This window comes from Misgurnus anguillicaudatus, chromosome 23 (genome assembly GCF_027580225.2).
Source record: "Misgurnus anguillicaudatus chromosome 23, ASM2758022v2, whole genome shotgun sequence".
Lineage (NCBI taxonomy): Eukaryota > Metazoa > Chordata > Actinopteri > Cypriniformes > Cobitidae > Misgurnus > Misgurnus anguillicaudatus.
In genome coordinates, this window is record NC_073359.2 from 34,708,212 (window position 1) to 34,723,490 (window position 15,279).

At 40.3% G+C, this 15,279-nt stretch overlaps 1 protein-coding gene and 1 long non-coding RNA gene across 2 annotated transcripts; both read right to left on the bottom strand.

Moving 5' to 3' along the window:
* Positions 1–3,679: 3,679 nt before the first annotated feature.
* LOC141359535 (uncharacterized) lies at positions 3,680–8,957 on the bottom strand. Its single transcript, XR_012366027.1, has 2 exons — positions 8,835–8,957; positions 3,680–3,952 (listed from the first exon to the last, which is right to left on the bottom strand). It is a non-coding gene; the product is annotated as an uncharacterized lncRNA (long non-coding RNA).
* Positions 8,958–9,078: 121 nt separating this feature from the next.
* On the bottom strand, positions 9,079–14,969 carry LOC141359407 (uncharacterized). The gene is made up of 4 exons (XM_073861809.1): positions 14,838–14,969; positions 9,605–9,934; positions 9,171–9,512; positions 9,079–9,110 (listed from the first exon to the last, which is right to left on the bottom strand). Exons 1-4 carry the CDS (start codon positions 14,878–14,880, stop codon positions 9,079–9,081), a joined length of 747 nt encoding a protein of 248 aa, XP_073717910.1. The 5' UTR covers positions 14,881–14,969.
* Positions 14,970–15,279: the final 310 nt, after the last annotated feature.

Here is a 15,279-nt window from a genome sequence, read left to right on the forward strand (position 1 = left end):
GAAAAAAACTAGACCCTTTAACGTTTTAAACGATGTATAAATCATATCTGTATGTCCAAAATCAGCAGAGTTATCTAAGTCTCATTGCGGAGTGAATGAAAAATAAAGAGCTTGCGGCGCCTGCGCCGCAGTCGACCCCAGAGTGTTAACTAAAAAAGCACAGACACAACAGCTGATTTCCATAATGACCAACACAATCTACAAAGAGCAGCGCATATTAGTTCAGGGTCGCAAATAAGCAGAGCTGATATTGAGTTCAGCACCACTGACATCACAGCAGAAAATATGGGGTGTAATTCCAGCTAATGAAACCATAGGACACTGAAAAGAACTGGAGGACAAAAATATGAAGGTTTACAAGACGTTTTGAAACACCTGGGTCCTCATTTATCAAGTATGTGTATGAACAGAAGTGTGCGTAGGAACAGTTTTACGCAAAGTGTGGAATTTATCAAATGTGTGTAAAAATATATGCACACCTCGGATCATGCATACGCAAAGAATCTAGTGGTGGAATAGTGATACTACACATGATCATCTACATTAAATGATTTGTGGCAATATAGAAGACAACAGCTTCTATACAGCAAACCAGTATTGAAGTTAATGATTTATTTGTGATTTGTCGTCAAATTGGTGTCTACCCCGATAAATGAAAGCTTCGGCAAACGCCTGCCGCAGTAAAATGGCTTATCTTGCTTTATTGGAAGACTTGGCAAATCATCCATTCCGCCGGGAGTGCGTTTTCAAAGATCTCGCCAAAGATGATGGTTATGCGGCTGTCCAAGGTGAAAAGTTCTGTTATTGTCTGTCCTCCTACAATTGCACTGATTTCACGTCGGTGTGTTGTGACGCGTTTTTTATTTTTTTTTGGCTGATTATTTAATGTTAAACCACTTTTTTATTTCTAGAAGTGTTCTCTCCTCAAACCCAACAGAATTAAACTCACTGGTAACATGTTCGCATGCAGATTTTTTCCTGTGAACCAAACAGGATGTGTTATTAGGATTTATTACACGGCTCTCTGGAATGCTTGATTCTGATTGGTCAGTTGAGACATTTGCAGGTTCGTTCTTTTCAAATAATAACCGCTCCAAAGTAATAATGCATAGCCGGTGCTACTTGTATGTTTTAAATCCCTCCGCGACAACAAAGATTACTGTTTGGCGCCATCTTGTGACAAACACTGGACAACCACAATTAAGAATGGAAAATTTTGACATTCATTTTAACATTACGGAAAAAACAAAACATTTAAACAGTGGATAGAAGAAAGAACAACGACAAGACACAGAGAGCTTACTGAGACTGAACTTGACAAAATAGAGCATGACAGCTACGAAGCCAACACACAAAAAATACAGAATGGGCATTAAAACTTCTCAAAGGAAGGATAAAAATGTTAATTTAAAACAAATATGCCAATAAAATGTTTCAAATTCATATTAATGTCCAGTTTTTTTCTTATGTGGCAAGTAGCCGTGTAATAAGCGGGATAATGTAGAGGCAGCCGGTAGTTATCGGGTAAATAAGCCCCTTCAGTGTCTTTTATCACACTGTCGGGGCTTATTTCCCGATAACTACCGGCTGCCTCTACATTATCCCTTACTTAACCTCATCCACCAGTAGCTCAATTTCTGTGTCTGTAAAGTTCCTCTTTTTCGCTCTCTTTGCCGTTATTGCGATGAGGGAATAAGCACAAACATGTGACTTATAAAGGGAGGTCACATGCTCCTTAAGAACAAGTGGGATTTTTTTTACTTATGCACATAATAAATTTCATTCATAGGTCAAAATATAGAACATTTTCTACGCAATGTTAATAAATGAGGCCCATGGTATTGTGTGACTTCTCCTAGTGACTCCTGATTTCCTTCAGCACATAAAAAATAACATGGCTTGGGAAACAATATTTTTTGAATAATATGTTCTTCTGGCATTATAAATAAACTGTTACATGTTAAACAATCCTCTGTATTGTATCATGCACTGTCTGTGATGCCTCTTTTTTTAGCAATAATTGCAGCCATTTCAAGCACAAAGTAATTTAAGAGATGCTTTTTTTCTGCGTTAAATAATGGCGCAAATAACAGTAATTTCACACATGCAAACATTAGTAAATCGCATTGCTTAAATCATTTAAATAATCTCCTAAAAAAATGTGTCTGAAAGGGAAACTCCTAGAAATGCATTTGCAATAAGGTCTAGACCAGTGGTTTTCAAACCCTGGGTCGCGACCCTCTGGTGGGTCGCGGAAATTAAAACTGGTCGCCAGAAAGATTTCAGAAAAATTTTACTAAAATAATTTATTCAATTTTATAATAAAAACAATAATAATAACAACATACTTGAATAAAAGCACTGTAAAAAATATCTTTTAAATACACGAAACAAAAAATTACTCCACCACTGTGTCACATGACCCATGTGCTTGCGCAGCTTACTGTATTAAATTGCGCCCGGGGTCACAGCCATTTTCCCCCTTGAAATGATGCAAGGGGAAATAAAAACTCCTAAATAAAAATAAAAATGTGTTTGGTCTGATTTTAACAAATATATATTTTAAATGTATTTGATTAGTTTGTCGATAGTGAGCGCGCCACCGCTTGGTTGAGTTTTGACGTGAGACTGACACGTTGTGGTTCTGCTGTTATCTTTGAACTATTTTCGCTGCTAAAACAACAAAAACAGTCAACATTTCGTCTAAAATGTAAGTGACTAAATATGAATTACTTGTTTAGTGAACTGTCATATGAAATCTGTAAATTTTTAACCGTGATGTGATGCTGCTTAACTGTATCATGTTATTAAAAACTCCACATTTTTACCGCAGTATGTTAAACCCACTTTGTTAACACAGTGTAAACTCACTTTGTGTTTGCTGTGCTTATTTGCTTAACTTAGCGTTATTACATGCACTTTCGGTTGTTATTGAGACTAAAAGATGCAGAATCATTTTCGTGTTTTGGTGTTATTGGCGTTTTAATCTAACATTACTTGTCCCTGATAAGCGGACAAGTGTTGATGTAGAGCCCTGCGACGTGTTTTTAGACTGCTTTGGTAGGTACAGGCTAGGTCCAATCTTTACGACCCCTCCGTTGTATTGCGTGTGTCAGTTCCTCTTCATTTTTAGTCCATTATCATAATCAATGATATTATGCATTGCAATGAGGTTGGTCTCATTTGTGCCCCTCTGAAAAAATGAAATGCCCCTCCGTGAATTTGTGTCTTGCGTCGGGTCTGCTCATTAGATAAGTTATATGTACATACAGACGCGCGCGTGCACGTTTCACCTGTCTCACTCCATTCTGACGGCGTTCGGCCCCGCCCTGCTTCATGCTACTGTGAGAGTGTGTGTGTGTGTGTGTGGGGGGGGGGTAGAGTGTGGGTCGCATAATCTTTATTTTTTTAAATTAGGGTCCCTCGTAAAAAAGTTTGAAAACCACTGGTCTAGACCACACCTTTACAGCACTAATTATCCACACACATCTTTAGTAAATCCAGACATCGTTATTTAACGCCAAAATAATGGTTTGATCTGGCACAAGATGTTAGTAAATCTGTCCCTAAATATTATCAGAGAATTTAAGAATTTTGGAGAATTTGAAATATTTGATCTTCTCACCATGGACAACAACTCTGAATGTCTTAGATGTGGTGGTTCTGTTGATTCTGGTACTTCTGGCGATCTCCATGTGATAATCTCCAGAGGTCCTGATTGTGAAATCATTGATTGTGAGATCTCCAGTTGTCTCATCCATATGAAGTTTGTTTTTAAATCTCTCATCATTACTATATGGATCATCATTGGTCTTTTTATGATTCTGAGCAATGATGGCACGTTTGTCTCCAAACCTCCAGATTATTTCTTGATCTTTGGGATCATATTCAGTCATCGCAGTATTCAATGTGACAGACTTTCCCTCAATCACTGACACAGTCTTCATTTCATCTGTCTCAGACAAACAGAAAACATTCAAGGTTTTATAAATCCAAGTTATCTGACAGGACTGAATTTTAAAAGACATTTAGACAACAAAGCATCTTACTTTCACGCTGATAAATAATGGCCTAACATTTGTCATTTTAAGGAAATCATCTTTTAAATTAAACTATTGTTTCCACCTGTCTGTTCAGTTTTATTTATATAGCGCTTTTAACCATTTTTATTCTGACCAAAGAAGAACAAACATATCTACTGTATTGTTTATGAAAAAAAGCAGATAAGTAAAGTTCTAAATGTAGATTCTGGAGGAGCCTAAACATTCAGGCCTGTGAATTATTTTTAAGAGTGTATATAAGGCTCTAGGCCTCTGTGTACAGTTGCAATTCTTCCAGCATCCCTCCTCCTTCCCATCTCTTGTTTCAGGGGCACATTCAAGTTCAATCCGATGTACAGCATTTTGCTACGGTTTCCGGGTTGGATGATATGTTTCCCGATGTACAACAGGGTTTGAGGTGCGTTTTGTCTTGTTTGGTGGGTGTGTCATAACTACAGTCCAATCAGCATCAACATCTAAATAAACCATGCGATACTAAAGAGATAGCTTGCACAATGGATGGCATTCTCAGCTAACAGATGTTCAATGCATCATTGTTTCTGTTTAAAAAAATGTTGTGCAATGTTTTGTCAGGGCTGAACACAGCCCATGTGTTTTATACATGGAGACATCTAAAATGTTCCGGGTGGGGGCCCGAAAAACATGACATGTAACCTGCAGGTTGTAAAAAGCTGCTGGCCACCAGAGGGCACTCCATCCCTTACAAACAAATGTCTCAGTTACGTATGTAACCCTCATTCCCTGAAGGAAATGAACGGAGACATCACGTCGTGACCGACGAACTGGGAACTCGCTTAGAGAGACCATTCTACTTAGATTAACTACTTAAACACCATGAAATTGGCATGCAGGAGTTTGCATAATGCCGGCACCTCCCCGCCATGTGCGTATATAAGCCGCATGTGCAAAATACTAAATTCGCTTTTTTCGCAGAGAAAGCCGAGCATCAGTGCCCGGCCACAATCAGCAGTGGAACAGCAACTGTGGTGACGGGACGGGACGTGACGTCTCCGTTCCCTTCCTTCAAGGAACTAGGGTTACATACAGAACAGTAACCGACGAACTTGGAATCACTACCAAACGCCACAGGAGTTAACCCATCCAGTGTCTGCATAAAGCCCTCCGAGTCCACTAAGGAGATGGAGAATTTGGTTTTAAGGCAGAAGGCCGGTCACTACCTGTTCCTTTACCACAATAGTGACAGCGACTGGGAAGTGACCTACCTGAGCGTAGTAGGAACGCTGCAGAAGCCACCCCCTGGGCAGGGTTAATGGATTATTTAAGCAATATCGCTCGAGTAGGAGTGTGATATAGCTCTATATCATCACGGCTGTGATTAGGCCAGAGGCACGAGGCCGCAGGCAATCACAGCCGTGATGACATAGAGCCACACCACACGACCCCGAGAGCGACATTGCTTTTATACAACAGTTCGACGGCACACGTTTGAAAAAAGAAAACTAGAAAACAACAACGGAGTTATTTTAAAAGCCTCTTTGGTTGAGAACTACTTCTTCCGCCACGGATTTGAGGGCGGCCAGAATGACAGGTAAAACTTTCGGCTGCTTTGAAGCTCATAACAACTCAATGGACAGAAAAGCCGTTACTTTATATTACCGTTTCTTGGTCACAAAGTGTAGTTTTAAGATTAGTTCAGTCGAGAATGTATATGTATTATATTTAAATCTGCAGTCGATTAGTAAAGATAGCGCCTGTTTGAACGTTTGCTTAGTGAGATTCGGTACGAATGAGAACCAGAGCATGAGCGGACATCAGTGTTCACTCGCCCCGCTGACCACCGCCCTCTCTGGGCTACATTTCTGAAAGAGATACCCTGGCTCTCATGTTGGCCTTGTTTGTTTATGATCGTCAAAATGAGATCAAATCAGCAGTATTTGGTGTCATGATCAAACTATTACTTGTTTTTTAATTCATATTTAGTGTCTTTTGTGTTGTTATTGTTTTGGCGCGAGGTAAAAGTTAATAAAACTATTTGTATAACGTTACTATTGCGTTCTCATTTATTCTTAACGTGATACGAGCACTCGATTATTATTATTAAACTTTGTTCTTGTCAGTACTATATAAAACTGTTTTTTATAAGTGTCAGAGATATGTTTTTGCATGCTGCTTATAAATATACCAGTGGCGATATCTCATAACATGTTTTAATAGTCAGGTCACGATAAAGTAAATGATCAATGTCCACATTTAAAAGCTGCGGTGCTTACCTGCAGTTCCACGGTGTTTTCGCGTTCTGATAAGAAATATAGCTCCAGAAAAAAAACGAGTGTTTATATTCCTCTTTCCAAGTGTTAATAATCCACACGATGTGACAAGACATTTCTCCCATTAACTGTAATGTAACATCCAAGAGCGCTGATCTTTGACGGAATAATACTTCTGATTGGGGATTCAGACTGATTTATGAGCCAACTAATGAGACACACGGAGCGTGATTCAAACAGCGCGTCTGTGTTTTTCCATTCAGAGATGAGCCTGCTTAGGACCTCCATTCACTAGGTGGCGGAATAATACGAAAGGTGAAGCGGTTACAGTGCTGTTGTCAGCACAATATCGTATGGCTCTTAGCCAATCAGATTCGAGAACCAGAAAGAACTGTTGTATAATGGTAGATAATCAACCGTGGTTGATATAATAAACAGTAATAACTGTGGAGCAGAGCGGGCTCTGCTGGAGGGAACACGTGGGCTAAACCCCACAGAAAATACTCACAAAGGAACCCCACATAGGGGACACAATGTGGAGGCCTGAGCACGTAGGTTTGCGAGGATGCAGCTAGTGAGAGGCTAGCAGCCGATGTTTCGCAACATCAGTTGCTAAGGCAGCGGAGGACAGTCAAATCAAACATTTACGCATTTTTGACTGGATGGCCTTCCATACTGGTACTACGGTGTAGCGTCAGTCGGAGGCTGCAAGCCGACACGCGAACCGGTGCTCAGTGTTCCCCCAGATGAGGAGAGAAGTCGACTGAGAATGCATTAAGGTCCCCTACCCACTTAAGCGAAGCCAGCGCGAGCAGGGTCAGAGTTTTCATTGTGAGAAACTTCAGACTCACAGACTGCAGCGGCTCAAAAGGGGCAGCTTGCAGGGCTTTCAGCACCATGGACAGGTCCCAAGGAGGAATAGAGAGAGGGAGCGAAGGATTCAGCCTTCGAGCTTCTCTTAAAAACCTAATAACTAGGTCATGCTGACCCACTGATCTACCGTTTATCGGGGTATGATGAGCGGATATCACAGCAATATCAACTTTAATGGTGGAGGGTGACAGTCTACCATCCAATCGATACTGAGGATGACGCCTCTCCGCAGGCCTGGTACGAAGTTGCCGTAAGAGCGAACGACTGCTTACAAGCCCGCGAAGGAAGGGTCGGCCGCTCTCTCCAGGAGGCACCGGTGGCCAGACACAGTTGCATCGCAACCCCCTGCTCCACCAAAGGGATCCCATTCCCGACGTAACCCTTAGCAGCTCCTTCGGTGAGGGAGGTGAGGGGGGAAGGCTGAAACGGCTTGAGAACGGCAATCTCCATGTTCAGCTCTTTGTGCACCTCGTGGAAGAAAGGCATGGGGGTTGTGGGCTGTGAGGCCTGGGCAGCTACGAAGTACCAGTCATCCAGATGGGACAGTCCAGGAGGAGGGGGGTTAACCCACTCCAGCCCTACCGCCTCCGCTGCTCGAGTGAGCATGGCCGCCATCTCAGGGCCAAACTTGGGCGCCGCAACCTGACCAGAGAGAGGAAGGATGTCCAAGTCCGCTTCAGAGGGAGGGGCGCACCCTCTGATGCTGCTGAAGTGGTGGGTCCAGAGGAAGCCCCACAGATTTGGCAGAAATCGTAGAACACGACTCTGCAGCCTCCATGGGGACCTCAACCGGCTGAGGATGAGGAGGCTGCGAGCCAGAAGACGAATCCCTCGACCGGTTCAGGACAGTGATGCGGAGATCGTCCTTCGAGAGCTTCGCAACCGCTGCGTGGCGGCTTTCAGCACTCTCAGGGTGCGGGTGCCATTCCCGTAGAAATGACAGCCGTCTCCACAAATCCAAGAGGGTCATGCTCTCGCAGTGAGAACAAAAAACCCCCACAAATGCTGCCTCCGCATGCTCGATGCCCAAACACAAGAGAGAGCGCTCGTGACCGTCCTTGGACCCATGCACTTCCCGCATCGAAGCTTGCACGGATGAAAAGCCATCCTGAAAAGGACGCTGTTCTCCGGAAATACGAGAAAGTGGCTGTCTTTAACAAGACACAAAGCTCTCTGTATCACTCTTTTAGGGAAAACACTCTTATAGACACTCAGTTGATGATGCGCAAAGGGAGAGGCAACGCACACACTGGAACTCAAAACAATAAAGAAGAGCAGTGGAAACTGCGAGCGTTAGCTGTGGTACTGCTTGTCCAACCAACTTCAGCAATCATTCCCAGAAGAGCAGAGTAGTAGCTTTTCAGTAGAAGATACTGCCGGCTTTCAAAGCGAAAAAGTTAATTTAGTATTTTGCACCTGTGGCTTATACACGCACCTTGCGGGGCGGCGCCGGCATTATGCAAATACATGCTTGCCAAGTTCATTGGCGTTTTAGTAGTTAATCGAAGTATATTCTCTATAAGTGAGTTCCCAGTTCGTCGGTCACAACGTGACATCGTAGTGACCGACTGAAAGGGAACTATGAGGTTTTTATTTTTTTAGGACAGTCTCACTCTAATGTAAAAATATATATTTGTTTCTTATTGCTGTGTTATCTGAAAATTAAACTTACATTGGAGTTCAGAGACCCTGCGACGATACAAAAACCAGCCAGCAGCAATAACAGCAGCAATAACCAGGAGGAAGAAAATACATAATCCTGCTATAACACCTGAAGATAAACCTGCTTCTGTAATAATAAAAAGAGACAATCAACATTATATTTAATATAAACATATGCTATAAGTTGCAGAAAAGTATAAGATATTTCAGTTTTAGTTATTAGCTGCTCTTATTTTAAACGCTCAAAGGAACAGTTAAATGATGATTTCATTCTTCATGATATGATCTGTATTATTTAAACAGAGTTGATTAATCATCTTTACTATGAGAGATTTGAGATACTTACCCTTGACAGTAACACTGAATGTCTTGTATAAGGTCTGTTTGTTGCTGCTGACCTTTAGCTGATAAAGTCCACTGTGTTTAGATTTGCTGTCAGTGATGGTGAGATCTCCAGTTTGATCATTCAGCTTCAATCTGTCTTTGAAACTTCCATCAGTGCCATCATATACTGAAGTTTTTCTGTCCTCCATATCAAATTCAGCTATGAGAGCCCTTTCATCTCCAAACCTCCACAGAATGAAAGCATCTCTTTGTGTTTGAGCATTACAGCGTAAAGTAACAGATTCACCCTCCATCACTGTAAAAGACACCCCATCACTTGATTCAGCATTAGTAACAGGAGACGCTACAAGAAACAGTTTCAGAGAAAGAGAAATACAACTTATATTAAAATTTATTTGTAAAGGAAACATCCTGACAAAACATATTTACACTCACCACTGATAGTAACATTAAATCTCTTGTATGATGTTGATGCTCCATTGGCAATGTTGATCTCTGCTTCATAGAGTCCAGAGTATTTGATCTTCATGTTCATGATGGTGAGATCTCCGCTCTTACTGTCCGATATCTGCAATTTGTCTCTGAATCTTCCACTTGCATACCAGATCTTATGTTTAACAATTTCAGCTAAAAGACTTTTAGATTCGCCTTCTCCAAACCTCCACCAGATCACATCATCCTCATGAATGTCAGTAAGATCAGTATTTAGAGTAACTGAATCACCAGCCATCACTTTCACTGACTTCACATCATCACCAAACACACCTGCTGAAATATAGAGAATAATACAGAGATTAAACATACAGATCTAACAAAATCAGACTTGTCTGAGTCCACCAGAATCTTTAAGGTACCACCTGTTCACTTAACTTATCCTAAACAATCTCTAACTTTCCATTGTTTAACTTAGATTGGTTATAATCTATTATACCAGTGGTTCCCAATTCCAGTCCTCGCCCCCCCCCCTCCCAGAATGTTTTAGATGTCTCCTTATATGAAACACCTGATTTCACTCATCAGTCTCCTTAATTAACACACTAACGAGCTGATAAACTGAATCAGGTGTTTTTATATATGGAGACATCAAAAATATTCTGGGAGGGGGGGCCGAGGACTGGAATTGAAAACCACTGTATTATACCATTGGACTGTTGAATGTTTTATTCTGATTTGTTGAGAAATGTGCCATGCATTATTTTTTGCTAAATGCACACTGTTCAATTATTAAAAAAAATGCACACCCGCCACATCATCATTTACATATTCATAGTTGGACGCTTGAACATTTGAGTTCACTCGCTTCATTCACGCGTGAAATTCTACCCTGCATTCAAGTTTTTTTTTATGACCTTCCCACGCTAACTTCCCTCAGTCTCGTTTACTCGTATGTACATCATTGCTTACGTTGTACGAGTGTCCACTACTCCTGAAACACTTGAAGTAGGTTCAAATGGATCGCCCTAAGTGTTTGATCACATGGAAAGTGGAGACCGCCCCCTCCATCATTTGAACTGTGCAAAGCGCGAGTTGCTCAAGTAACGTCACAATCGTGTTGCATTGTGGGATATGGAGCTGCATAAAGGGCCTGCTCGCTTCCTGTAATCACGTCACTACTACAGCAAAGTCCTGATTGGTTAACGCGGCGCAGAAATCCACCTAAGTTCAGATTTTTCAACTTGCTCGTTTCCCACGGTAATGCCTTTTGTGCCATTCGCGCCACACTTACCGCGTGTACCGCGCCGCAGGATAATAATCCGCGTGTAATCACATCTTTGCATTGACTTTACATGGCTGGTGTAAACGCAGCATGAGGCTCCACCATACGCTTTGACATAATTAAAAACTGTTGTAGACTCCGGCTGTAATGATGAGTCCTCAGACATGGGATCCATTTGCAGCTTTTATTAAGATAACCGACACAACAGTAAGTGGGCGATAGCACACAGAATGCAAGGGGCAAATCAGAAGAGTAAACAGGAACAGGCAATGGTCGAGACAGGCAGATAACAATCGTGAAATCAATAGACAGGCAGAGTTCAAGGGCAGGCGGCAAACAATCCAAAACGATAATAACAGTCCAAAGTCAAAACACAGATCCGTAATAATAATTCAAGAAAACCCTCAGAAATGATCACCGTGGCAAATCAAGACTTCGCATCAGGATGCGTTTGGTGAGAGCTTAAAAAGAGTCTATGAATGAGATTCAGGTGGCAGTGTAATCAGACCCAGATACATGGCCCTATGGGAAATGTAGTTTATAACAGACATGACTAGAATTCAGGTGATGGCTCCCTCTGTCGACCGGGAGGATGCGGAGAAGCAGCTTCATTTGTAACACCGGCTTACATATGCTTTTAAAGGGGGGATTCAATGGTATTTCAAGCATTCTGACTTATTAACACGGTTATAGAGTTGTTTCCTCATGCTAAACGTAGGCAAAGTGTCAAAACAGCAGTTGGACGTGTTACAGAGTATTTCTGTGCCGAATGCACTTCGCCAGGGTTCGTACAAGTTTCGGAAAGTTTTTTTTCGATTACATGTCCAACTGACGTTTCAGGGAGTTTTCTATACGCATCTCTTCTTTATATGGGCACTTCCCCCGGAAAACCCCGCCCACCCGTCAATCAGCGGGAGACGCTAGAACTTGCAAACATCTTATCACGCCACTCAGCTTTGTTTAATTTCAAAACTCAAAAAGAAGATGAGTGTGTTTTTGGATGTAAGGAGAAGAGATCCAGCCTCATGGAAACAATGGATATAGTTTATTATCCGGGGTAGCAGCTGAGTTTTGCGTGTGTGTTTGATGCGCTGGATTTTCCCAACCGGGTCATGACGAGTTGCACGCGGTAAGTAAGACTTCTGTCTTATGTTGGAAATAGGCGTGTGCATATTATATAAATGACATGAACATGTAGTGAATCATAAGTTAAACAGTGTTGTATAGTGCTGCATGACTCGTACTCGCTCCTCCCGTGGTAGTAACTCCTTCTTCTTCATTTTTTCGTACGTTATCGGAAAGATTTGGTAAAGCTAATCTTTCTTTTATTAATCTGATTAAACTAAAGACTCTTCAGATATATAAAGGATGTAATACTACTCTATAGGTTATAGTATTGACATGTATGTTTTGCGAGGTACATTTGCAAATGATTTTGCGATAAATTATGTTTTAGAAGTATGCTCAAACTCCAATGACGTCAATCCATGTGATCACTAATACACTGGTAGAGAGAGAGAGAGAGAGAGAGAGACCTGGTACAAGAGTGGAAATGATCAATGTTATCTGAAGTCGTCTATTAAAGAGCAAAACACCAAATTAAACTATTAGTTAGCTATTATATGATTTTTTCCAGGACATTCTTGCGACGGTGGGAAATAATCCACGACTCGGTGGTTGGGGACCTCTGGGCAATTGGGCTTATGTACTCATTTTAATAAAACTAAAAAAAACATTTTTAACCAACATTTTTACTTTTCCCTGTAGTAAAACATTTTACCAAGGGCATTCCGACTAATTTATACAGCACGGGTCACATATTCTTAATTTACACTGTAAAAAATTTCTGTAGAAATTACAGTATTACTGGCAACTAGCTGCCAGTCACTTACTATAGATTTTACATTTATGCTATTTACTGGCAACAGTTTGTTCAAAGTTAAATGAACATGAAACATTTTCAGTCTTTATCTTCTACAGTAAGTTATACACTAAAAAATGTGCAGCATTTTTGTCAAATCAATATATATATATATACATATACAGTGCTTTAAGTGGGCCGGAACGCGCCGGTACTCAGTACCGCCACTTCTAAAAATAGCTCTTGAGCGTACCACCACCTCTCCCTGAGCCCAGAACGTGCTTTTTTGCGTACCGGAACGCTCATTTGCACATCTGTTTAAAACAGAGGTTTTAATCCGTTGGCTGCGCCACCGCTTTTCAGAGCGCTCTTCACAATGTACACTTCCTAATTCATCCCACCGAGAGCAGAGACTACATTACCCATACACCCTTGAGTTTACAAGTTAAAAGCGCATGCGTCGCCTGTCAGTCAGCCTCAACGTGGTGTAGAGAGGTGTGCATCATACCCGTCAAGTATCCCGTATTTTACCCTTCTTTTCCGCCGTCCTCCCGTATTAGTATTTTCCCTTAAATCTCCCGTATTTTATCCTCCGTAATTTCGCACGCAAAGGTTGTGATCCATAAAAAGATCCTAAAGATCGCTAAAGATCCACTGATTCCGCTAATCCACTTCGTGTTTTCCCGCCCGCTCCGCAGCATCTCTGTGTGCACTCTCTGCCTGGACGACAGTTTCTGAAGTTCGTTGCATTAACAGGTAGATTTATTACATTATATCAGCTGTTAAAGCGCAGAATTACTCATTTGGAAGTTTGTTTATGTATTTGTAAAATGTAAAAGTGCTAACAACTTAGCAAACAACAACAAAATATCCACATTCTTACTATTATCGCTTGTCTAATGGATTTAATGTTCCCGATCAGATCTTTTAATATAAACACTAAATTTGCTGTTGTTGGCACACTTTGTAGGCAAAAAATACAAAAAACACAAATGCCTTCACAAAATAAAAACAGAGAACGGAAAGGGAGGCTGCTTCTAAAGGCAGTTCAACATTGCAAACATGGATTCAAAGATCCATCAAGCCAGCAGGTAAATCATATTGAATATTTTTTGTCACACTTTAATTCTTGTTATTATATTTCCCATTATAATCACTTGTCTAAGTTGATGCTAGTAATATAACACATCATATTTATAATACTTTATTAAAACCATACTAATATTACCATCCCCCTTAGTGCCCTTTTTGGTTTGGGACACTGCCCAACGAAATTTCAATGAAATTGAACGACGCGCACAGTAGTTTTACCACCCGCAAAATGGAAAACAATGGGAAAAAATAAAGTGACGACTTTCTAGTTTTAAATTGCCAGTATTTTGTTATTCTTGAACCCATAGACATGGTCTTGGTGTCATTTTAAAGTTTCTGTTTTAAGCTCTTTCTATCTGAACAACTAGTTCTAGCATTTGACCATGCTGAAAATTTTACTTATATAACTACCTTTCGCACATTTTATGTATGTTCAATAGCTATTTCTAGCTCAAGCAAATCCACAAACTTATATAAGGATTTATTATTTTTTACAAGGTCGTCTGTTGACTGCTGAATATAAAACCCCTTCAATATAGAAGTCCAGTCAGCAAAAAAAAAAGAAGAAAAATAGAGTACCGGCACTTCTTTTGGGCCACTTAAAGCACTGTACATATATATTTACTTTATCCTAAAAAAATTGCGTTTAACAATTTCAACTTGATTTTATAAGTTATGTCAACTTTTTTTAAGGCAAAACATAAAATAATAAGTTGAATTGACTTGTAAAACAAAGTTGTTTTAACTGCATTTTTACAGTGTACTGTATCTAGAAAAGAGTAAATAAAAAATACTTTCCACAGACTGGATTACACAATAATGCCAAGTATAACATTAACAAGTTGTGATTTCTTTATTTTCTTATTAAAAGATGCTACAGGTATATGCTATACAAATCTGAATGTCACTTGTACGTCGTCTTGAATATATAAGATTAGTAAATGCTTACTGTTTAAAATGTGAAAGTGAAAGCATTAATGATAAAACTAAACACTCACCACACACGAGAAATAAAATAATGATTGTGAAAGTCTTCTTCATCCTGCTGTTGATTTCAATAAGAACAGATTTAATGAAGATATTTAGTGGAGGTTAGAAACAGATCTCATTAGTTGTGTTCGTTCATTAGATTATCAGGTCTGACCGGGGGGATTTACTTTCCTCTTGAGTTCTGCAGAACTTCACAAAAACTCACCTGAACCAGATCATCAAGATTCCTTTAGGTTGAATGGGTGTGTTCAACTTTATGATGACATTAAAGTACTATGAGAGTGATCTTAAAGCTTTTTCAATGGCAGAGTATCAAAATAAATACAACAAAGTGCAAATGTACATGGCCTGAATACTGGAAAGAAATAAAAAAACATGACATAAATATATAGACAAGATAAATAAAAGAGAAAGCTCAGCTTTAGTTTCACTTTTGAAGTGAGAGAGAGA

Coding starts and splice junctions, on each gene's coding strand:
- LOC141359407 (XM_073861809.1), bottom strand. CDS start 14,880: ATGAAGAAGACTTTCACAATCATTATTTTATTTCTCGTGTGTG. Junction 9,935..14,837: donor TATTTTATTTCTCGTGTGTG/GTGAGTGTTTAG, acceptor ATATTTCAGCAG/GTGTGTTTGGTGATGATGTG. Junction 9,111..9,170: donor ATTCAGTGTTACTGTCAAGG/GTAAGTATCTCA, acceptor TAAATAATACAG/ATCATATCATGAAGAATGAA.